The 25,306-nt window shown below is 34.6% G+C and overlaps 1 protein-coding gene across 4 annotated transcripts in view; it reads left to right on the top strand.

Annotated features, from left to right (window-relative positions):
- The window catches only part of USP32 (ubiquitin specific peptidase 32), a 58,344-nt gene that overhangs the window by 12,256 nt on the left and 20,782 nt on the right, over nucleotides 1-25,306 (top strand). For 3 of the 4 annotated variants that reach the window (XM_032498332.1, XM_032498331.1, XM_032498330.1), the window contains 14 exons: nucleotides 4,898-5,093; nucleotides 6,625-6,800; nucleotides 7,231-7,371; nucleotides 11,183-11,342; nucleotides 14,218-14,372; nucleotides 15,562-15,643; nucleotides 16,710-16,784; nucleotides 17,267-17,405; nucleotides 17,669-17,774; nucleotides 18,957-19,130; nucleotides 19,802-19,976; nucleotides 20,443-20,594; nucleotides 21,487-21,598; nucleotides 22,849-23,060. In XM_032498332.1, coding sequence (XP_032354223.1) covers nucleotides 4,898-5,093; nucleotides 6,625-6,800; nucleotides 7,231-7,371; nucleotides 11,183-11,342; nucleotides 14,218-14,372; nucleotides 15,562-15,643; nucleotides 16,710-16,784; nucleotides 17,267-17,405; nucleotides 17,669-17,774; nucleotides 18,957-19,130; nucleotides 19,802-19,976; nucleotides 20,443-20,594; nucleotides 21,487-21,598; nucleotides 22,849-23,060 — 2,055 coding nt within the window. The remainder of the gene's footprint in view (nucleotides 1-4,897; nucleotides 5,094-6,624; nucleotides 6,801-7,230; nucleotides 7,372-11,182; nucleotides 11,343-14,217; nucleotides 14,373-15,561; nucleotides 15,644-16,709; nucleotides 16,785-17,266; nucleotides 17,406-17,668; nucleotides 17,775-18,956; nucleotides 19,131-19,801; nucleotides 19,977-20,442; nucleotides 20,595-21,486; nucleotides 21,599-22,848; nucleotides 23,061-25,306) is intronic. The other variant, XM_032498333.1, reaches the window with a different exon arrangement.

Below are 25,306 nucleotides of genomic sequence, written 5' to 3'. Positions count from 1 at the left end.
TCTTGCTGATCTTGTTCCCTCTTTATGAGCCAAGTGTTTTTCTGCTGTGTGAAATCTCCTTTTGTAAAAATGTAAATGGGAGGGAGGAGGGTATAACTCAGCAGTAGAGTGCTTGCTTAGCATGCATGAGGTCCTGGGTTCAGTCCCCTTACCTCCATTAAAATTAAACAAAACTAAACTAAACTAACTACCCCCCCCCCCAAATTTTAGGAAACAAAAATGAAAAGTTTAAAAAGATGTAAATAGGAGTAATGGTGAAATATTTTATTTGTCCTCGTTGTGGTATATACATTTGTCTTTCCTCCTGTTTGAGAGCTGTGAGGGAACAGCACAGATTTTACTGTTTAGTTGTCATGTAACTTTAGAGCTAGAAAACACTTTAAATGCCTCTCTTCTCTAAATTTACAAATGATGCTTCTGAGGTCCCTTAGGTTTTTTTTTTAATTGCCCGAAGTTGTATTAGGCAATTACTCTATTACCTGATCTAGATCTCTGGAGCTCAGGTCTCTTGATTCCTACCTCATTACTTTTTACATTACTTCATATTGCCTTTTCATTTATCCAAAACCAGCATTGTAGACTAATGAAATATAAAATTGGCATAGCTATTAGTTGTTTTAGATCACTAATACTTATAGTATACATCTGTATAAGATCTAAAAAGAAGTAATATTATCACTGATAGAGAAGACAGTGAGCCCTTATTTTGGAACATCATAAACCATTCATATAACTTAACTTAGAAGGAATCATAAAATTCTCAAAATAGAATTATCTTACATTAAAGTGCCATGTAGCCCTTTTAAGGAATCATTGACTCAGAGAAAGTATGGATATTTTTCACCATAGATGAAACTTGACCTCTCCAGAGACGTATCTTTCTGAAAACAGGCTTCTAGGATAGTTTCTAATAGTTCCAGACCCAGAAGTCAGGGAAAACACACCAAGATGTTTAGGCAAAAAAATTTCCCAGAGCAACTGAAAATAACAAAGTCAAAAAGATCCAGTGACTACAATATATGACCATTATTGGTTTTTCAACATATAGAAGGAAGGTACTAGTGATAAGATTAGTTAACTGTAAATGTTGACAATTTTACTGAAAGCCACGAAGGGTTAAAGCAGTGACTAGAAAAACAGGGCCAATAAGGAAGAAGGAAAAAGAACCTGAGTAGTGGTGAGTTTCAGACAGTGTTGGCCACTAAGAGCAGTAGGTTCCTAGAATAGAAAAGAAAACCAGAGGCAGTGAGAAAACAGACACTAGTTTGGAACATTGAAAAAGAAGTGAAGAAAATCCTGTATTCTCCAAGTCTAATGGTAGCATTCACTGTGCCATGTTAAAAGCAGATGGTACACTCTACAGTCTTTGAGGGCAAACATTGCAGCCTCTGATAAACTAGTCCAGTCATTCTATTGCTAAATTACTGTAAAACTCAACCTGAAAGGTTTAATGCCTGCCATTTTTTATCATCCTGTTCTCTTGCCAGTGATACCTGTAGAGTCAACCTATGGACTAAGCTTTTCAGAATAGGAAATACTGTAAGAACAATTTCATGTAGATTTTCTTCAGAAACATCTAGATTCCATATAAGATTTCCAAACCCATTAAAACATTTCAAATACAATTCAAATATTTCTCCTTGAAATTCTGTCAAATGCCAGACTCAGAGGAAAACTTGAATAAAATTATCTGCTCAAGTGAGATTAAGGAGAATTAATCTTTCTTTAAATATATTACTACAGATTTTTTTCAAGAAATTAATAGGACAGAAACTTAATATAAGTGGAATAGAAAAGTGAATATAAATTTAAAAGGAAGTTGCCTGTCAACCATTTGATGGTTATGCAGACATTATTTAAACTCAAGAACATCTAAAACAAGAATAAAGTGATTTTCTGGAAGATAGTGAGGTTCTGCAGGACCTGGGAGAAGACTAATTTTTCAGAAAGTTATTCTTTCGACTGGCTGTGCTCCATCTTTATAGGAAAGAAGCAAATAACCCCAAAGCTCATTAAAGTCTGAGTCTTTTTCTAAAAAGCAAGTTCCAGAGCAAGTAATAGATTCAGTAAGAAATCATTTACTATACTCAACATTTGGAGAATGTTATGAAAACAAAAATGTGACATTATAATCCTCACTAGGGCAGTAGTTAACAATTCTGACTGCATAAATCACGTAGAAAGCTTAAAAAGAAAAGAAAGAGAGAGAGAGGAAGGAAGAAAGAAAGAGAGAGAGAGAGAAAAGAAAGAAAGAAGGAAAGAAGGAAAGAAAGAAAGAAAGAAAGAAAGAAAGAAAGAAAGAAAGAAAGGCCAAGCCTTCGTTCCACTCCAGACCAAATAAATCAGAAAGCATAATTGCAAAAAAAAGTTGGATTAATTTGTATAAGTCATTTTTGTTTACTGAAAATTTTCTTTTGAAACCTAATTTAAATGTAGTGCATTTTGTTAGTGTGGACTCAGTATCAGATAAGCTGATCAATGTTATCTTTAATAAATTGCTATTAAATCTAAAAACTGAAGCCCAAACAGATGATTAATAATATAAACTACTCAGGCCTAATTTCTATTTCTATATCTTTTGGCCTTTTGACTTTGAAAAATGAAAGAGCCAGATGTTATACTAGCAAAATGAGTTTATTTGGGAATAGCAGAAAATTGTAATTGGGGATAAGCAAATGATGGCGAACCCCAGAGGCAAGTCTCTTTTTTTTTTGTAATGGATTGAGCTCCCCTTTCAGGGCTTCCTGACTCTGTGTGTGTGTGTGTGTGTGTGTGTGTGTGTGTGTGTGTAAAGGATTGAACCCAGGACCTCCTCATGTACTCTACCACTGAGCTATGGCCACCCCCCCCACCCTCTGACTACATTTTAAATGAGGTTTCCTTTTTAGTCCAATAAAGTTAATTGGTATGTAAGTTAATTGGTATGTAGAAAGAAATCTAAGTTTTATTCTCATTCTTCTTGACACTCTTTTGATTAAAGATCCTTCAGAGCTGGCTTCTGAAGGATCTACAAATTAATAGTATTCACCTGGCTTACAGATCAAAGAGGAGAAAACATCTAATAAAATGTTGATACAATGTCTCCTTTTTTAGCTAAAATTAGAGATGCTGTAATTGCATTAATAGAAACTAAAGCATACACTGTGCTGTTGCTATGCTATCACTTGGAGTTTGTCTTAAATTCGTTGTTTATCTAGGGTTTCAGTCAGTTACTTTATAAGCAGTACCTTCAAGACCCACTTCCATTGATCTGTTTCATCTACTAAAATTCATGTCACTGTTTATTGAATGCCACTGGAGCTCCTCTACCCATGCTTCTCAGATGCCTATGGGAACTTGTTCAACTAGTTAGCCCCTTTAGTCTTTCTCTTTACCCTCTCACTTACAAATATCCTGATCTTTTTAAAACACGGATACACATTGTCATAGCCCCTTCCCTCCTGCTTCTCCTCAAGTCTTAGCTCTCTCTGTTTTGTTTTGTTTTGCTTTTTTTTTTTCCCCCCACACTGGTAAGCTTCTTAGAAAATAGATCTGTGCTATATATAAAATGGTCTCTACTTCTGGTAGTCTGCATCTCCTGATTTTTCTCTGATCATTCAGACTCAATGTCCTTCTCAGATTCTTCTGTTATCTACCCTATAAATATTGTTCTCTCCTTATTCTGCATATACCATTTTCTTGTACTTCTGGAAATCCAGTGAGCCCCACATATTTATATCTAGTCTCTTTCTGTGTCCTTAAATATCCACGTATCTCAAACCAGAATATCCCAAAATAAGCTTGTTCCCAAAACAATCCCATTCACCCATATACCTTATCTTATGAAGCTGTCATCTCTCCTCCAGTCATCTAAGCCAGCACCTCCTGTTCTGCCTTGCAAGTACCTAGGCCCCTCTTTCATACACAAGGTTTTGTTGACTCCTGAATCCGTGCTCTTCTCTCCTTACTTCTGGATCTAGCTTTTGGTTTAGTGCCTCATCATCTCCTATCTGAATTACAGAAATCTTCTAACTTGTGTCTCAGTTTTCAATTTCTACTTCCAGTCCTTTCTATACACTAGAGTTATTTTTAAAGCAAAATCTGGATTATATTATTCCCCTATTTAAAAGCCTTTCATAGAAAAATCTTGTCAATACAATGTTATGTAAAAGAAAAAGAAGCATTATGCTGTATTTAAAATGTGGGATCTGTTTGATAACAACTGGAATGCTGGTTCACATTTACTAAATGCCAGGCACTTTACGTGTGCCACTCATGTAATCTTCATACTACTTCTAAGGTAGATACTAATACTGTCCTAATTTTTGCCTAAGAAGAAACTGAGGCTTATGAAGTTTACTTATTGTGAAAGGTCAGATAGCTGGCAAGTCAGTGCCCTGCCCTTAATTTTAAGTGTATTCTCCACACTACTTGGTTTTTCCATATATGTATATGTTTTCAGTCACAAAAAATAAAGGAAATACATCAAAATGTCAGCTACAGTTAATACTAAATGGTGGAATCTGAGTACCTGTGATGTTTATTTTCTTCATGGTTTTCTATATTTTCTGTAATAACAAAGTAATCTTTAATAGAAAAAAGAATAAATATTATTTATTTTTTAGTATCAAAAAAAGCCTTCCATGGCTTCCAACTTTAAACAGACTAAAGTCTAAATTACTTTACCTGGGAGAATCCTTTGCAGCCTGTTCCCATTCTGCCTTACCAATTTTATTTATATATACTATTCCCCTTTGAAGAATAAAAATTTAGCTATACATCCAGATGTTTTTAAGTGGCTGTAGCCAACCACAGGAAGATTAGAAACAATAGATAATTTGGGGATTTATTTTTGAAGGCTGCATAATTGTCAGATTATTAAATTTTACCTCTTAATTTCTGACTTCATGGTTTTTAGGATGCCAGCCCTGTTGTAATTGAGCCGTCATCTGTTCTGAATGGAGGAAAATACTCATTCGGAACAACAGTACACCCTATAGAACAGAGTGAAGATAAAATCGGAGGAGGCAGCCCCAGTTATGTGAACACCACGGAAGAGAAATTTTCAGACAACATTTCTACTGCATCTGAAGCCTCAGAAACTGCTGGCAGCAGTAAGTATGGCTTGTTTCCCTTGGATTTAGTCCGGGTCATTCTTAAAGGCCACAGTTTGTCAGAGAGTGTGCTTGACAGGAAATGGAGCATCAGGCTTCCATTTCCAGAAGTAAGTTTTGAATGAAATGGTCAGTTGTCAGATTCTTGATTGTATTAGAAGCTTTACAAAGAGAAGCTCTTCTATATTCTACTTCATTTGTCTCTCAAAATGAAAATATTTTCACTGTTTTCATTAAGCCACATCCTTCCATATTGCTGTTAAATAATTTTGTCAGCAAATGTAGATTTGGGAAGACAGCTTTTAAGAAAATCTGTTTTTATCTCCAGAACTCTCTCTGAGCATAAGCAGACCTTCATTGCACTAAATGCACCCTCACATCAGATTCTGCAGACATTTCAGGCTGGAATTTGGGGGTTATTTTGTTAAAATATTGAGAAAGAATTCATGATCTTCCCATAATTCCCTTCAGTCATTGGTACCTACCTAAAACTTAGTGGTTCTACACTTAGGGGGGAAATGTTTTGGTGTATTTTGGCCCAACTGAATTTAGTTGATCACTATTACTCTGCTGATACAGTAGCAGGACTCTTTATCTTGTTCTGTTGTTATTGCATCGTTGAGATCTTTTCTCCTTTTCTGTGGAAGGAGAAGGCAAATTGGACAGAGCTAGCATTTTCTTTACAAAGCTCTTTGTAGAATCTACTGCCCCTCTTTCTCCATCTGACATTACAAAGATCACTTAGCAGTCCTAGAAATGCTCTCTCTGATCAGCTTTAAAACTAAGATTGTTAACCCTCCATAAAGTCCTTTTTGACGTGGACTCACTCTGTACATAACCTGTGTTATCTACATGCTGAGCAGTACCATAGGTAGAAGGTTCAACGTGATTGATGGCTAGATTAACATGTAGTTGAGAGGTGAAATACCTTAAGTTACCATTGAGAGTCACAACTCCTAGTCATCATTAATCATTTTTCTGTGTATATTTTTCTATAGTAATGTTCATGCCTTCCTTTCAAATAGATTTATTAGGAAACAGTTCCTTCCCTCCTGGCACTCTTCTGTTGGAATTCTTGTTTTAGCTCCTTCCCTTTGGTTTAGGGACTTGTTATCACCATTATCTACCAAGAACATTTGAAATGTGTTTGCAGGTGGAAGAGAAGAATTAAGGGAAGACTGTGAGGGCCCAGCTACTTGGCCATATTTCTCCCTTTCCTATCAGAGGGCATGTAATTCTTGTGAATTATTAGATATTCTAGGAGGCTGGCCAAATGTTCATTTGGTAACAATTTTTAAAGCTTTTATTCTACCTAGTGCTATATTAGATATTGTCCAGAAAGGGATACATCTCTGTTTCCTATCTTATGCAGAATTATCAGAATCTAACACTGTACTTTTTTTTAATCTAACACTGTATTGATAGTCCCACAGAATAATACCATTAACCTAATACATGGACACTGAGTTCATATCTTCAAGCTTACTTATATATAACAAAATAGAGAGATCCATCCTCTTTCTCCTTACAGGCTTTCTGTATTCTGCCACACCAGGGGCAGATATGTGCTTTGCTCGACAACATAACACTTCTGACAATAACAACCAGTGTTTACTAGGAGCCAATGGGAATATTTTGTTACACCTCAATCCTCAAAAACCAGGGGCTATTGATAACCAGCCACTAGTAACTCAAGAACCAGTAAAGGTAAGTAATTTGACATCTCTTTCAAGTTGCTAGTAAATTTCGTTCTAGAGATTTTAGCACATGGGAAATGTTTGTGGTACATTTCACTAACCTGTTGTAGATGGAAATCTCTTTGCATAGAAATGTTCCTGTGACAATATTTTATGATTTAGTACTTACGTAGAAGCCATTTAGTGATCCTTGGAAATGTTTTTCTTACTTTGGACAGCTTCTGTGAAAATGTAGTTTCAAATGATTTGCTTTGAGTTTCCTTTCTTAAATAGTTTATTTTGAAAGCTCAAAATAAGACTCTTTTAGAAAATTCATTTTTTTTCCAGTAACATGAAACTGAGTAGTGACATATGTGTTTATTCTCCTGCGTCTAGGTTTTGGTAAAACACAAGAGCCTGTAATATTAAAAATCAGCATTTACATTCCATTTTTTTCTAAGGCTACATCATTAACACTAGAAGGAGGACGATTAAAACGAACCCCACAGCTGATCCATGGAAAAGACTATGAAATGGTCCCTGAACCTGTATGGAGAGCACTTTATCATTGGTACGGAGCAAACCTGGCCCTACCTAGACCTGTAAGTATAGCCAGTAGTGCGTTACATAAGGAACAATCATAGATGGGGTCCCCTATTACTTTTCTGTATGAACCTCACTATCTGCAAATTAGTTCTTGCCCACAGTAGCACAGTATTCAGTACCTATTCAAGTTAGTTGAATAAATTTTAGATTCTTTCATATTCAGTTCATTTATTTATGCATACATTTACTGAGCACTGCATTAGGTACCAACCATATAATAATGTTCCTTTGTGGGTGGGTGACTTATATGGAATGGAGGAAATAGTCATTGGACTAAATAGAGTCAAGAAATTATGAAGCTAGTCTATGCTAAAGTCATTCAAACAGACATTAAGATAATGCAGAACTTAGGCCAGAGCAGAAGTCTGAGAGCCTGTGCCAGAAAGTTTCAGTGAATTGTAGGGGAAGTGGTGCAGAGGTTACTTTCTTGCACTGTTACTCCCATTAACCATACAGGCATCCAGGTAGGGACTGAGTTCATCTTGCAGCTGTTGGTGGATTTTTGTGGTTTCTCTTTTTGAAGGAGGGACATTTAAACACCACAACATAAGATAATAAGAATGCAAAGCTAATAAATTCTGATTATTGCCATTATTAGAATGAGTCATTTAGAGCATAAATAAAATGCTCTAAAATAATTTAAAAGACTTAGAGTATATAATATCAAATGTTAGTGAACTAACTATACATCATTTGTTTTGCTTATACAGTAAACAGCAGTACTCACTGCTCTGAATACTCTTTCCATTATCAATACAGTAAAATACCTCATAAGAAGATTCTCTTGGTAGAAACCCTCTCTCTTATATGGTGTCCAAGCTAGAACTTTTTTTATACCAGAAAGGTTTTAAATAGATAAGATACAGTAAGTTAGGTCACTTCCAAAATAGTAAAAATCTGCTATATATCCTTAGTCTATAATTTCGATAATGATTTTGAGTTATTAATAATCATGTTTATTAAAAATTATGTTTAATTTCAGGAATTTAGGATTTGTGTTTGTTAGCTCCAAAAGATTTCTACTCTGTTTGGCAATAGAACTCCTAGATAGATATCTATAAATATGAATATACATGCATACATATACTTACATATTATATTCTTTAGTGGGAGGTAGGGTAGTCCTTGAGTTAATCACTTAATTTCTGAGACTTTCCTATTCAATGTAATATTCTGTATCTGTAGGGGAATCATTGTGATAATTGCATTAGATAGATCGATAGGTAGGTAGGTAAGTAGGTAGGTAGGTAGGTAGGTAGGTAGGTAAGCAGGCAGATGTAGTTTGATGTGTTAGAGCCTGCCTAGATTGAGATTACCGGTGTTCTAATCTCTAAATCTTAGTTTCCTCATCTGTAAAATGGAGGTAACAGTAATACCTACCTCGTTAGAATTATTCTGATAATTAAATAATACATAATGATAAGCACTGCCTCTGATTTATAGTAAATAGTCAATAAATTTTGCCTATTGCTCCTGTCACCATCATCATTATAACTATAATTATAATGATTAAATGAGTTTTTACAGAGGCTCACAAAAGGTCATGTTTTTTAACAATGCCAGATAAGTACTAGTTTAAGCTATAATTTTAGTACATTAAATCTTCATTTGCTGAGTTGATAATATTTTTTCATCTCTAAATATGATAAATTTGCCTGATTTCAGGAAAAATTGCTATAAAACCATTTAGAATATGGTGTTCCAAGTTAAAGAATACTAAATATTTTTGCCATGGCAAGTTTAAAAATACTTTCACCTTCATATTTACATAAATCATACCATTTTTTAAAAAAATATTTTAATTTGTACATGTACATGCTCAGTGATAACAAATTAAGCAATATAGAAAAAACGAAGAAAATAAAAATTATGCCATATCCTACCACTTAACAGATAACCACTACTAACATTTTGGTGTGCATTTTCCCAAATGTTCCTCTGTGCTTATTCATATAAATGTATAAATATGTTTGGATAATTTTATGAAATGAATCATATTATACTTGATGTCTTGTGATCTGCTGGTTTCAATCTAAGATAGATGCTACAGATATCTTTCTAGGTTAATAAATTTAGATCTCTACCATAACTTTAAATAATAGCATAGTGCTCCTTAATATACACTGCATACATATACATATGCATATATACATACATCATAATTTATTAACCAGTCACCACTGATGGACATTTAGTTTGCCTCTAGATTTTAGTTGTTTAAAGCAATTTTCTGGTAAATAATTCTCTTTCCAAACATGTGATGATCTCTTTAAGGTAAATTTCTGTAAATGGAATTGCATGTATTGTTTGCTGGTTGTCGTTGAAGTTAACAAGTTTATAGACAAGAATAATTGAACTGTAAATAAATATGTATGTATGTATGATTGTGCATGTGTGTAGAAGAATTTATCAGTAATTTGCTCACAAAATCACTTATCTTGGAAAGCAAACTACATATTATAAAAATTATCTCACTGTCAATTCAGATTCTGCCAAAGGTATGTTTTTAGGTAGCCCGACAACCACAGATGCAGAATTATTACTCTTTCCCAAAATCACATTTAAACTGGAATCATAAGAAATTTTTACTGTTGGCTTTGCAGCTATCAGTGACTGTCTAGAAATGGTCAGACTTGTTTTCATCTAGTAGTCTTAGTGTCACAGAGAGCTCCTTTTACTGTTTACCATCTAAATAAGTGTTTAAAAAAACTCCCAAGTGGAACTTTTCTAGTGCCGTATGACAGCATATCAGAACATGCAGAAATAATCCTGAAGGTTTGATTTTGTAGCACTGTTTTTACCTGGTTCTTTACTGCCCCCTCTTGATGTTAAAAAATGCTCTGTTGCAGAATACACTGGTTAGTAGGGCAAAAGGAAGTGAAATAAAGCCTGATCACTTGAGACTGTTAAAGATTCTGTAAGAGTTTATGTTTGAAAGAGTTTGAGTGTTAACCCTCCTGTCCTTTTTGGAATGTTAAATTGATAATGTGCTACTCTCAAAGCACTGTTTTGATGATGAAATGTTTTTCTGTGTCTTTAAGCCAGCAAGCAAGTTACTGGGAGGAGTTACTGAAAAGTCCTTTTTCAGCCATGTGAATCCCAGTTTTGTACATCTAATTTAATTGTTTTAATCATAGACGAAAAAATATATGAACAGTTCAGTTACACAGAACATAAATAGTAAATTATATATGGAAACATTTTTGTTCTCACTACTAATACAAAAAATAAAATTTAAGTAAATTTACAATATTCTTTATATGTATTAAAGAAATGGGGTGTTTTAAAATTATGTCCAATGATAAAGTTTTATGAAAGTAATACACTCATACATTTCTGGAAATACTGTAAATTGTTACATTTTGGGTCGCAGTATGACTTAAATAATTAACGACATGAATACTTCTATACTTTTTTACTTGAAATATCAGTCCTAGGAATTTGTCCTTTAAAAGAGCGTCATTTTTATGTATGAAATACGTAAAAGTGAAGAGAGTTACGGTGTGAGGGTACTAAATTATAGATAATATTTAAGATTTTTTCCCCTTAATTTTGATGTTACTTGCTTTTAAATGAAAGGGGAGGAAATACCCACAGGGGTCTTAATCTTGGAAGATGGATTTAAGAACCAGAGCTTGAGAGTCTTTAAAGCCATGTAATTTAAACCTGTGAACTTCTATAATCTAACTGAATATAGGCAGTGAACCTATTGAACAGGTGAGTTTAAAAATAAATCTCGGAAATTGGGTAAAAATGGCAAGTTTTATTTCTTTTATAGTGATCACTTTATGTCTTTTAAAACAACAGGTGATCAAGAATAGCAAGACAGAAATCCCAGAGTTGGAGTTATTTCCTCGATATCTTCTCTTCCTGCGACAGCAGCCTGCCACACGGACACAGCAGTCTAACATCTGGGTGAATATGGGTATGATGAGCCTGAGAATGTTTCCTCAGCATTTACCAAGAGGTAACTTAAGAATGCAGCAAGAATACCATGCATTTCCATTAAAAAATAAAAAATAAAGACCTCAAAGTCTGGTGCCACTGTACATAATAACACGTTTCCATCTGTTTTCATACAGAATCAGTAAATCACTGTGGGGCTTAGATCTATGGTCATGCGCAAGACTAGATGGGGTGGAGGCAAAATCTCAGCAGCAAACTGAGAATGGTTGTCCCCTTTTCTGGTTTGTAAACATACAAAGATAATGAGTAGAAGTAAATTTTAAATACTTTGTGTCTTTGAGAACAAGCCATTATAAATTATGTGCTTGACCTAAATTACAGTCTGCTGGTCAGTGATTGGTCTTCTCATCTCCACTCAGATTTCTAAGAAGTAATTTCTTAGACAATATCATCTTTTTTTGTTTGTTGTTTGTTTTCGGGGTTTTTTTGTTTGTTTGTTCATTTTTAGCAAAATATATATTCCTTATGCTAGGTCCAAGGTACCTTTAAAACACAGATAATACAAAATAAAGGGTATATTTTTGAAAATGATACAATTCCTTTGAAAAACATCAAACCTATCAAAATGACATATAAATAAGTTCTCGTTTTAATGTATTACATGCAAAAAATTCCCTTTTGATTTCTCTTAAGTTAAATTTTATTAATGGGCAGGACTTGCTCTATGCTTTTGCTTTGCAAATATTTGAAATAGTTCTTCAGTAAAAATAATGAGTTCATCCATTTAGACAAAGTCCCAGACTTTGTGTTACTAATGCCAGAATGTTATTATAATTAATATAATAGTGTACAAGAACTACCTGTGAACCCAAACAACCCCGTAAGTGTAATCCTTCCTTTGAAATTTAGTAGGGTTTGTTTTATGTCTTCCTTAAAGGTTATATTCAGATATTCTGTGGAGATTCTTATACATACTGTTTGGTAAGAGTTATAAAGCAGTGGACTCTGCCTAGCTAAATTTTGTCTTTGGGGAAAACATCAAAATTAAGGAACAGAGAAATAAGAATCTCTATGAAACACTTTTGATTTAATTTTCCATTAAATAATATTATTTGCCTCACTTTCCTGTACCCATAGCACATATCTTTTAAAATTCTCTTTGTAACTCTTGTGCTGATCCTAGATTTTAGCTGCTTCTGTAAATTCCACTAGGTTTGTTGGTGCTATTCAAAAGCACGAAATTATGTATAATAAGTGGCTGCCTGCTTAATGAGCGATGCTACAAAAACTGTCTAGAATTCAAATAAATTTCTTACGTGGCTTAGGACAGTAGAAATTGAGTTGGACACTACACTTGCAAATGCTTCTGAATCCTAGAACTGGATAGTTATGCTCCAAATTTGTTCTTAATTTGAAATTTTATTTCTTACTAATTAGTTGTGAAATCAATCTTTAATCATTTTGAAGTTTATAAAAATATGCTTTCTTGCTGTAATCTTATAACTAATCCTCTGATGTGTAATTAGAGAAATTTGCTCTTTGTTTTCTTCTAGGGATTGTCTTCTGCTTGCTAACAGTAAATGATTTGCTTTGCTAGATGTTTAAAAATTGATCAGAGTTGCATTTTGTTCTCCGTAATGTGATTTTCATCTTTCTCATTACTCAATTTATCAGCTGTTTACTAGGCTCTGTTATTCCTTTTGAAGTGACAGGTATACAAACCTTGCCACAGTTACATTGACTTAAACGTAGCCTTTTCAACAGACAAGGCTGCAGAAGTCATTGTTAGATGATTTTTCAACCAATTTTAGGTGAGTTAATTCTTTTTGGAAGCTCTGAAAAAGCAGATGATGCCAACACTTCATTTTTTTTAAGTAGGTGAAGACTCAAAGCACATTTAACGGGAGGGAAAAAGCCAAGTCATCATTAAATGGGTGGAAAACTACCTAGAGTGTATAATTGTACCCTAGATGAATTATATTGATACGTTACATGTGTTTTTGTTTTGGATTGCTCAGTAAACTATAACCTTCCATAGGTAGAGATGACCGTTTTAAGCTACAGCTTTTGTCTATAGATTTTGGCTGAAACCAGGGTTTAGCAGATTTTCTTAGCAACCTATTTTTGATTTCCATAATCTGTTGTCATTTCTTCACCCTTCTCTTTTGAAGGATGTAGTTAGACTTTATATATTCTTCCTTCAGTCTTTACTCTTTCCCCATATTGCCACTCTTTGTTTCCACCTTGAGCCCTTTGAGAGCTCAAGGTCATGTCTGCTGTCCTTTTATTGGGTGAGCAGGCCATATGATTCTCCCAATGCATACTACCTTTCAATAGGGCAATTTTTTTTGTCATGGGAAGCCCCGTGGCTTCACTTTAAAGCTCTGTTTGGCCATTTAGAGTCTATGCCAACTTAGAATTTTAGTAAAAATTTCCTGTGTAATTATACCAGTGTGCCAGGTAATTGGGCCACTTAATGAGAGTGATAGGATTAATAATTCAAGACAGTTTATTTTAAGAAGGCGGATCAGGTAAATCCAGTTATCTGTGAAGTTCAAATCCAGTCCCGTTTTATCTTCCCCATTCTTATACTGAGTTGTGATTTTGCTGGTGAGTGTGACCCAGCTGAGGGCAGCCAGGATACCAATGCCCACTGACATTTGCCACTTTTCTGGGGATCCAAATACTGCCTCTTATTTTGGGGGCCGCTATGATTTTGTTCTCCCTTTCAAAGTTAAGTCTCACTCTTAAAGACGCTTGAGTCTCCTACCTTCATTTTAAAGCTTCCTTTAAAGCCTCTTTAATTATAAAATTATTAAACCTGTAATTCTCATTTTTCATCATTATTTCCTGAAATGGCCTGGTCCCCACTGCTGAGGGGGGCACTGTTATACTCACATCTGCCTTTTTCCTTGTTGTGGTCACCGCGACCATAGGAAATGTCCCTTCTCCGAACGCGCCGTTAAAGCGGGTCTTGGCCTACACAGGCTGTTTCAGTCGGATGCAGACCATCAAGGAAATTCATGAATACCTGTCTCAGAGGCTGCGCATCAAAGAGGAGGACATGCGCCTGTGGCTGTACAACAGTGAGGTGAGAGGCCTCAGGGTCCTGAAAAGACCTGATTAAGCGTCAAAGCCGTATTTCATGAGTCTGGGGTTTTTGTCTACAGCAATTATGCTGAAACCCATATCTAGGACCTCAGTGGGAACTTCAACTTTTAAATTACTGTATGCACATGTGTAGATATTTGTCACCTGAAATCCATGATAACAATTGATTATCATGAACAGTACCAGCTTATAAAGATTATTATTATAAAGTAACAGCAAATATCTTTTTTAAATAAACAGAGTTTATTTTGGATTTGTTTTAAAATAACTTATACAGATGTTTTAAAAAATTCAAGCGGCACAGAAGTATATAGTGAAAATTCTTCCTTCCCATCTTCTGACCCCTTCCATCTTCCATTCTCTTCAGAGAATGGTCAGTTGCTTATAATCTTCCTAACACATGCAGTATGTTTTCATTGTACTGTGAAATTGGATTATAAGTAGTTTTAACCAGTTCTCTGTTCTCTAGTTCTTTCTCTCTTATACATACCCTCCTTTGGTCACCATAGAGAGGCAGTATAGCATAAGTTAAGAGCATAGCTCCTGGAGCCATGCTGCCAAGAACTAAATCCTGGCTCTCACATCTGTTAGTTGAATAACCAAAGGCAAGTCGCTTAACTCTCTGTCACAGTTTTCTTACGAGTAAATGAGAAAAATAATAGTTTCTCCCTTAGGATAGTTTTAAGATTTAAGTGAATTAACTTTGTGAGTACTTTAGACAGGGTGAGCGTCAACAAAAATGTATAATTCTACTTCTTGACATTTGGTTTTACATTTTCGGTTCCTAGTAAGCAATCAAGTTCCATCTTGATCACAAGCACATTTACTGAATTTCATACTACGTACTAGAAAAATTTCGCTTCTGTAAGCCCTTCAGAAAAATCAGAATTCAGTGAATTTTGGGTTGATGTGTGTTAAGTCTTTTCTGGTCTCCCCACAGTCCTATGTAACTGTTTTAGAGCCATAGTTTATGTTTACAAAGTATACATTTTCCTTCCCTAATTTTACCACCAAAATTATAAGTATTTCTGAATGACTATAATATACTAAGTATGTCACATGAGTTACGTAACTACAAGGACGTTTTTAATTGTCATTCATTTTTATATCCGTATTTGTTTCAAGATTAGTAGTTAAATTAACAAAAACATTTCCTCCTCCATATACAGAATTACCTTACTCTTCTGGATGATGAGGATCATAGATTGGAATATTTGAAAATCCAGGATGAGCAGCACCTGGTAATTGAAGGTACAAATGAAGGGGAAGAATTTAAAGATTTAGTTACTCACTGATAATCCATTTTATAATTTTTCCAACTGTTATTTGATCATTATATTCTTCATGGTAATGAAAATCCATGAAACCTTTATGTGATCCTGTTGTGATACTATTTAGATTGCTTTAAAAGATAAATATGTCTACATTCATTGGCTGGCAAGGGTGAAAAACTGTAGGTAAAAACAGGTGAATTCAATTATAAGTTTACAAGTTTCTTAAAATTTTCAAGCTGCCTTTCTGAGTTAAAGAAACTAGCAAGGAGGGTATAGCTCGGTGATAACGCACATACTTAGCATGCTCCTGGTTTAAATCTCCAGTACCTCCATTAAAAATAAATTAATAAATAAACAAACAAACAAACCTAACCCCCCCCAATAAATAATAAATAAGGAGACTAACTTTCTTGCATAGTTAATGGTGCAGGCTTTCATTAATCATCAACACGGATCACTCACCAACAGAACTTAACTTGTATAAGCATAGATTTACACACTGGCATGCACATGTCATTGAAAACTTAGTGTCTTTTCTCATCAAGATTCAGGAACTATTGTTAACTGCCTTTGTATGAAAATGAATAGATTACTCTGGCATTTGTCACAAGGTGAGAAAAATTGTAATAGTTCTAACGTACTAAATTTAAGAGTTTTAATTGCTCCTATAGATGGTTGAGTATAAATTTTTTTAATATTTAAAAAAAATTTTAATGGTGGTACTGGGGGTTGAACCCAGGACCTCTTGCATGCTAAGCATGCACTCTACCACTGAGCTATACCCCCCACCAATTCAGTATAATTTTACTTCAGGTAGGTAACTGAGGGATTAGCTTACTGATTAATTCTAACCAAAGACTACAAAGTCCCCAGTATAAAGAATTGAAGTGGTTTCAGAGTCAGTTACTAAAATTAACTTCACTTTTTTTTTTTCCAGTTCCTGGTTTAGAAATAAGAACTTTCTTTTTTTTTAACAAAAGTAATTGAGTAGGTATGATTTGAATGGAAAAGAAATTAACACATTGCTATCTCTGTCTTTCCAGTTCGAAATAAAGATATGAGTTGGCCTGAGGAAATGTCCTTTATAGCAAACAGTAGTAAAATAGATAGACACAAGGGTAAGTCTCCAGTGTATTATTTTTAAAGAAATTATCTTAAAATTATTCTTTTGGTTTTTTTCCTTCTCTCACTATTGAGGTGTTAACAGCTTGTGGCTTTCTGGCTCAAAAGTGATCAGGCCTCCTCTTATTTTCCCTTTTCCTAAAGCATCAGATTTCTTTTTAACCTTGCAGTTTAAATAAGTATGCTTTTTTTTTAAGACATGATACTAGAAGAGAATTGTTTGAAGCTTAGAAAACTGTTAGAACAATTAAAGAGAATCATTGCTGCTTCTAGATTACAAATGAGCATAGATACCATGATTGCCAGTGATGCTCCATGAAAAACATTTAGTTTAGCCTTGCAAGACCAGATAGAGAAATGTTAGCTCCATTTAACTGATTAGAAGAGTCATTAAAATCATTGCACTGAATACAAGTAACTGTTTGGTCTATAGCATCTTCCTACAGCTAGGCTTATGTTCTTATATTGTTTGTTCCAGTTCCGACAGAAAAGGGAGCCACAGGTCTGAGTAACCTGGGAAACACATGCTTCATGAATTCAAGCATCCAGTGTGTTAGTAACACACAGCCACTGACACAGTATTTTATCTCAGGGAGACATCTTTATGAACTCAACAGGTAATCTTTCTTGAGTCATTGGCCTCTCAAGTTTTATAACTTTGATATAAACACAATATTACCTAAATCTCCTCTTCTTCACCCTGGGGGAGAAAAGTCTTAATCTTATTGGCTCTGTTTAGCATGAAGTAAGGACCAAGTGTTATTTTTCTCATTTTGAAAAGATACTTTGATATGAGAAAACAGATGCTAGGCATTTCTGTGCCCACGTGATTGTGATTTATAAGAATCTTTGGCAACAAATTTTCTTCTCAAACTTCTAGGACAAATCCCATTGGTATGAAGGGGCATATGGCTAAATGCTATGGGGATTTAGTACAGGAACTTTGGAGTGGAACTCAAAAGAATGTCGCCCCATTAAAGCTTCGGGTAAGCATGTTAAAGTAATATAAAGGTATTTAAGTCCTAGGCAGTTGTGTAAGTAATTATTTTTCTCTACATATTTTTTTATAGTTAGCTTTTTAGTTCTAGTTTAATGTTTTGGGGTCCTTCACAAGGCATAAACGGGACATCAGATACTTTTACTTGTTCACATGTATGTACAATACTGCTGTAGATGTAGGTAGGGAAAGATCAAAAGTATGGTCTAAATTTGGGACGTCATTCACTTTACTAATTTATCAAGTGTCTTACATGTATATACAGTAAACCTTTCTTTCTTAGTCCTTCACAATTAACAGTGTTCTAACTGCAAGGTAGACCTCTGAGTCTAATTAATGATTCTCAATCCATTTTTAACATTACTAAGATAATTAGTTTTATCTGTAGGATAAAAGGTAGCTGAAAGAATGTAATTAATGGATACAAATTTGACATTAGTATCATATGTGAATTTTAGTGAAGTTAGGATTATTTTTTATCTTTAAAAGCAAGACAAAGGCTTTTTAGGTCAGACATTAATAATCATAATCATAATAGGTTAAAATTGGCTCCTTACAACTTACCAGCTACGATTTTAATTACTTTGTGTGTATTAACTCATTTAATCTTCTAAATGGCCCTGTAATATGAAGTAGTGTTACTATCTTCACTGTGTGGCTCAGGAAACTAAGGCTTATAGCAGTTAAATAGCTTGTCCAGAGTTGCAAGCTAGTATAAGTCCTCACAGTTAAACACAAGGCTATCCTGCAAGTTAGGATGCAACAAGACCAGAAAAGTTAACTGTAAAAGAAATAAAACGGAATTTTTTGGTGTGAGAAAATGCTGTTTTAATATTTCTGTCTTATCTGTCTTAAATGGCATCTGTGTACCTAAAGAAGTCTTTGCTCACATGATACTAAACTGGAACACAGTATTGGCCGTAATACTTTCTGAGGGGGAGAGGAGAGGTCATTTGAGATTAAGATTAGAAAGATTTTCATGATTATCCAAAATATATTTGCTGAAATTAGACACAGACTAAATACTATACTGTTTATCTTCTTCTAATGCTCTGATTGAATTATGGACATGTTCATTCTAAATTTTATAGATAGATATATACATAGAGAGAGAGAGAGAGAGAGATGTAGAGATAGCAAGTAATGAGTTTGATTCCTCTTATGTTCATAGTGGACCATAGCAAAATATGCTCCCCGGTTTAATGGGTTCCAACAACAGGACTCCCAGGAACTTCTGGCTTTTCTCTTGGATGGTCTTCATGAAGATCTCAACCGAGTGCATGAGAAGCCATATGTGGAGCTGAAAGACAGTGATGGTCGACCAGACTGGGAAGTAGCTGCAGAGGTTTGTCAGTTTTCGGTTTCTACTGTAAGCAGCAGAGAAAATGTTCTGGTCACAAATGTATGTTACACAACTTTAAATGCTAACTTAAACTATCCTGTGATCAGAATTTCACTGTGAAAATGAAGGAATTTATATTTCTCTGCTTATTTCTTGAGCAGTGGTGCCAAACAAAGCATCTTTAATGAAAATAGAAAAGTGTTACCTTTTCACATTGTAAATTTTGGGGACAGAATATAGGAATAATTATTCACAAGAACTTCAGGGGTCCCCGTAATTGCTAAAGTAATGTATATAGTGACCAATAGCATATTTTATCTGCTTTGTAATGGACATTGTTACCATGGTAAGAACAAAGAAAAAAATAAGATTTTCCATCTGATGGAATGTTTTATAGGTTGAGCAGAAAGAATCACGCTCTACTCACTTCATGTTGTTTCTGCTGTCTCAGTAGGCAATACATTTTAAATTACGTATCTGACTTGTAAATGTGTAGACAAAAAGCTTTTATATTTTAAATGAAGATTAAGGTGAAGTGACGATTTAAGTGAAGATTACATTCTTGAAATTTAAATCTAGTATATTTAACCATTTTCTTTGAATTTGCAGAGAAGTATTTTTTATTTTCTTAACTTGAGGGGATCCAAAAGTTCTCTCATCTTTTTTATTGCTAGGCCTGGGACAACCACCTGAGGAGAAATAGATCAATTGTTGTGGATTTGTTTCATGGGCAGCTAAGATCCCAAGTCAAATGCAAGACATGTGGGCATATAAGTGTCCGATTTGACCCTTTCAATTTTTTGTCTTTGCCACTACCAATGGACAGTTATATGCACTTAGAAATAACAGGTGAGTCACAAAGTTCTGAAAAATGATTTGATTCCATTGTCTTTTACCTTGAATTCAAGCAGCCTGAACTTGTAAGTATAGTCTTTTGTTTATAATCCATTCTCCTAAAGATTGGTAGTCAGCATGTTATAATTTAGTGATCTAATTTCAGGGATGATTTGAGGTTTGAAAGATTTGGAACATGGATCCATTTTTGTGCCCATTGAGTCCTCTGTTAGTTTCAAGCATGCCAGAAACTCTTTTTATGATCTTGCAAAGCCACTCCCACTTCTGGATCACATGAATATTAAAAAAATAATGATTTCACTCAGTATTATCCCTAAGTATCATCTGTTGTGATGTTTACATATAAAATAAAAATCCTAGACTGGAATGTTTGCTAGTTCTAAGTCACACGCAAGCACAGAGTGTAAAGCTTTCAATGAAACCTGAATTTTACTGATAAAAGATCTTTCCTCTTTACTAGTTATTAAGTTGGATGGTACTACCCCTGTACGATATGGACTAAGACTGAATATGGATGAAAAGTACACAGGTTTAAAAAAACAGCTGAGCGATCTCTGTGGACTTAAATCAGAACAAATTCTTCTCGCAGAAGTACATGGTTCCAACATAAAGGTGATACTACTATTCTTTCTAGGAAACCCTTGATTCCTCCTTCAAAGATCACAGTTTTCTTAATTAATTATTATGTTAAATGGCCAAAGGAGATAATAAACCAGAGCAAAAACTGAAAAAAGAATTGTCAAGTTTTTCATTCCAGAGAAGCTTAAGGGTTGTCTATCAGAATAAAAGAGTAATAAAGATGGTGGTATTTGTTTTAAAGGAGAAACATATGTAAGCCCACGCTGCCTATATGGAGTGATCTGACTATGTCGTTGTAGTATAGATGTTCCCAGTGACTGTTGCTGCTACACTTGACAGCTCTTCTGTATTACCACTGTTAATAGAGTTCTTCTTAGGTTATTTTATGTACTTATGAATGTGTGCTTTTAGTACTTATGAATATGTTTACCAGGACTTTCCAAACTAAGGAGTTAGAAAGTAAAGACAAAGTGACATAAATCACTTCTTCCTGCATACCACCTGGAGAAACAAGCAGTGTAATAAATATATTGTCTGCCCTAAATTGAGCTGCTACCATTGGTATTATTTATATTCATTTTGAGAATTTCTAAACAAACTTCCACCTCATTGATATTTTTTTCATATGTAATGCAGAAGTTGAGGTCTCTGTGGGGATTCTTGAGATGAAGGACAGAATTTTAAAAGGCACTTATAAGAGACTTCCTCCCTATGGAAGGGGATGAGTAGTTTTGTCAGTAAGGTGGTTTTTCATTTCGTGTATCAAGCTTTCATCTTCTTAGTTATTTTAGAAAAAATTATTCAGATGTCTTGTTTGTTTGACTGATGAAAGCATTTAAGACATTTGCTTCGAATATATCAGAGACATGATTCTCCATTTTATCTGAAACACCTCCCCCTTCTCATCTTGCCTCTTTTTCTATAGAATTTCCCTCAGGACAACCAGAAAGTACGGCTTTCAGTGAGTGGATTTTTGTGTGCATTTGAAATTCCCATCCCTGGATCTCCAATTTCAGCTTCTAGTCCAGTACAGACAGGTAAGATATAACTAGAGCTCCCTCTCATGATTCTTTGAATATTGGTCTAAAGGTTATCATCCTTTTTATATTTGTTTAGGCTAAAAATATTAGAGTAAGAGAGTTTTGGAGCCTGAAGGAAACCTTGGTGATCATTTATCTCAGATTCCTCAATTTATAAATGAGCAACCCAAAATTCAGAGAACCTAAGTGACTAAGTTAGATAGGTAGTTATTAGCTAAAACTACCACTGGAATTCAGATCTCTTTTAACTCTTTTATCTAATACTAACGTGGTAACAGATGTCTGAGAGGAATATACTGTCAGAAAACAATAAATATGACTAAAAAGGAATCTGTTCATCTGATATTGCCTATAATTTAATATCATCCAGTGAATCTTTTTGGCCATTATTAGGATTTGTCTATTCTTCTTTATACTGTTGATAATTAGGTACATTCCCCAACTGTAAAGGGCTTCAGAGAGAATGAGGCTCCTGTCATTGGCACTCAATAGGTAGTACTGATGGTGAGTTGGTAGATGATGTAATATTGCTTTTTTGTTTATATCATCACTGTACAATAGAACTCTTACCAATGATGAAAATTATCTGTAATCTTTGCCATCCAGTACAGGGTCCACTAGTCACATGGACTATTCACATTTGAAATGCAGCTAGTGAAACTGAGGAAATGCACTTTAATTTAATTTAAAAAGCAGCATCTTTCATCAGTAGTAACAAATGTTTTGCTCTGGTGGGACTTGTTGTTAACGGAGGAGGCTGTGAATGTGTTGGGGGCAGATGTGAAGTCTCTATCTTGCTTTTTCTTTTGCTGTGAATCTGAAATTTATCTAAAAATAAACTCTTATTTAAAAGATTAAACAATTTTTTAAAAGCAGCATCTGGCTAAGGATTGCTGTCCTAGAACATTTTTAGAGGAATGGAGAAATGAATTTTTAGAGAAGAAAAAGAAAGCAAGCAGTGTAACTGTTTTCCTGTCACATCCTGGTGCTGATAAAGGTTGTTGCAAAAATTCTACTTACTCTTCCCAGTAATTACTCTTGCTTTGTCATTTTGTCAGAAGTGTGAGTTATAGAAATAGAATCTGAAACTAAAATCTTCCAATTAGTCTAGAATTATTTGACCTATGCTTTCTCCCTGTCTTCTGTTAAGAGACTGTCAGTAGTCTGGGTCCCAAAGATATTTGAGAAAAGAGCAAAGATTAATGTACCACAAGCTTATGATGCTATACTTATCTTCAAATTTGTAGATTTCTCCTCTTCCCCATCTACAAATGGAATGTTCACCCTAACCACCAATGGGGACCTGCCTCGACCAATATTCATCCCCAATGGAATGCCAAACACTGTTGTGCCATGTGGAACTGAGAAGAACTTCACAAATGGAATGGTGAATGGTCATATGCCATCTCTTCCTGACAGTTCCTTTACAGGCTACATCATTGCAGTCCATCGAAAAATGGTTAGTTTAATGTTAGGCAAGTTACTGCTAGTCTTGCCAGTGTGATTTATAAAACGTTATTTTCTCTCTTTGCAACATCTTCATTGTGTGTACTTTCAATGCCTTATGAATGCTGTTCTAAGTGATTGGAGCCAGGATTAGAATCACACGTGATGGCCTATGTATGAAATGACATCCCTCACTCATATATTAAGCAACCACAGGACAGCTGGTGCATCTGAATACTACTTTCTTTAAAAAGTTTGTGACTCCTATATGTTCATGTAGGTATGTACATCTTCTTTGCCATATAAGCATGGCTGCCTTTAGAGAACAGTTTGTTTGTTTTGAAGGGAGAAAGAAGAACATTCTTGAGCAAGACAAGTTGTTTCCTAAAACTGCTGTAACAAATTACCACAAACTTTGTGGCTTAAAGCAGAAATTCTTTCACAATTCTGAAGGCCAGAAGTCTGAAACCAAGACATCACCAGAGTCGTGCCTCCTCCAAATGTGTTAGGAGAGAATCCTTCTTGCCTCTTCCAACTTCTGCAGGCATTCCTTAGCTTGTGGCCACATAACTCCAATCTCTGCATCTGTCTTCACATGGGCTGCTTCTCCCCCTGGCTTTGACTGATAAGAACATTTGTCATTGGATTTAGGGGTCATCCAAATAATCCAGGATGGTGTCAACTTAATTCCATATCCAAACCTGTTTTGTCACATAAAGTCACATTCACAAGTTCTGGGAGTTAGGATGTGGATGTATCTTTTTGAGGACCACCATTCACTACAGATATCATTTATCATAGTATCCAAAAAAATTAAGTACCAAGAAAAAATGTAGATACCTAAAAATAAGCTTTATAAAAAATACACAAAGTATCTACATAGAAAACAATAAAATATTATTGATAGAAATTAAGGAGGACTCAAATGTTTGAAGAAATAGGTCATGTTCATGGATTAGAAGACTCAATTTTTCAAAGATACCAGTTCTCCACAAACTGATCTACAGATTCAATGCACAATCCCAATAAAAATGCAAACTCTGTATGTGTATCCTTGTTTGTGTTTAACTTGATAAAGCTGATTCTAACATACAGTAGCACAAAGCACTAAAATAACAAAGACATTGCTGAAGAAGAGCAAAGCATGAGGCACAGAGCTACCAGATATCATGATTTTATAAAGCAGTGATACTTAGACATTATGATATTGGTGTGAGAAAAGACAAACAGACCAATGGAATACAGTAGCCCAGAAATAGGTTCACACATGTGTGAACACTTGATTTATAATAAAGATGGCATTGCAGAGCAGTAAGAAAATTTCCTTGATAAATGGTGCTGGGATAATTGGATATCAATATGAAACTTGACATCTACCTCTCACCACACAAAGATCAATTTCAGGTGGACTGTAGAATTAAATATACAAGCAAAACAATGAAACAGCCCCTAGATAATAATAAAGGTGAATATATTCATGACTTTGGTTTAGGGAAAGACTTCTTAAATAGAACGCAGAAAGCACTAACCACAAAGGAAAAGATTGATAAATTAGACATCATTAAAATTAAGAACTTCAGTTTCATCAAGAGACGTCATTAAGAGAATGAAAGGCAAGCCTTGGAGTAGAAGATGTTTGCAACTCATGTGACCAGTAAAAAGGCTCAATCCAGAAAATATAAATAACTCCTTTACATCATTAAGGAAAAAACAGTTTAATAAAAAATGGTTAATACTAAGATAGGCACTTTATAAAAACGATACCTGAATAGCCAATAACCATGTGAAAAAGTGATCAGCCACATTACTAATCCAGGAAATGCAAATAAAAGACCACATTATGATATCACAGCACACCCACCAGAATAGCTGTGATTAAATAGATTGACAGTGCTGGTAAGGATAATTTAGCAAAAGGAACTCTGATACACTGCTAAGAAGAGTGTAAACTAGTACAGCTACTTTGGAAAATTTGTTTCCTAGTTAGAAGTAAGTAATTCTACTATTCCATCTTGTGTTTTTATGAAACCATTAAATGTCCATTGGTAGTAAAAAGGATAAGGAAGTTGAGACATGGTCATATAGTAGAATATTATACAGCAATGAAAATGAATGGATTTATAATTATACTGAACATAAATGAATCCAATAAACATAATGTGGGGGAAAAGCCAGGCACAAAAGAAATGCAACTTATATGATTCTATTTATAAATAAAACATTTAAAGACAGGAAAAATGAAATTTACTGTTCATTTAT

The sequence above is a fragment of the Camelus ferus genome, chromosome 16 (assembly GCF_009834535.1).
Source record: "Camelus ferus isolate YT-003-E chromosome 16, BCGSAC_Cfer_1.0, whole genome shotgun sequence".
Taxonomy (NCBI): Eukaryota; Metazoa; Chordata; class Mammalia; order Artiodactyla; family Camelidae; genus Camelus; species Camelus ferus.
This window is presented reverse-complemented; position numbering and strand designations above follow the sequence as displayed.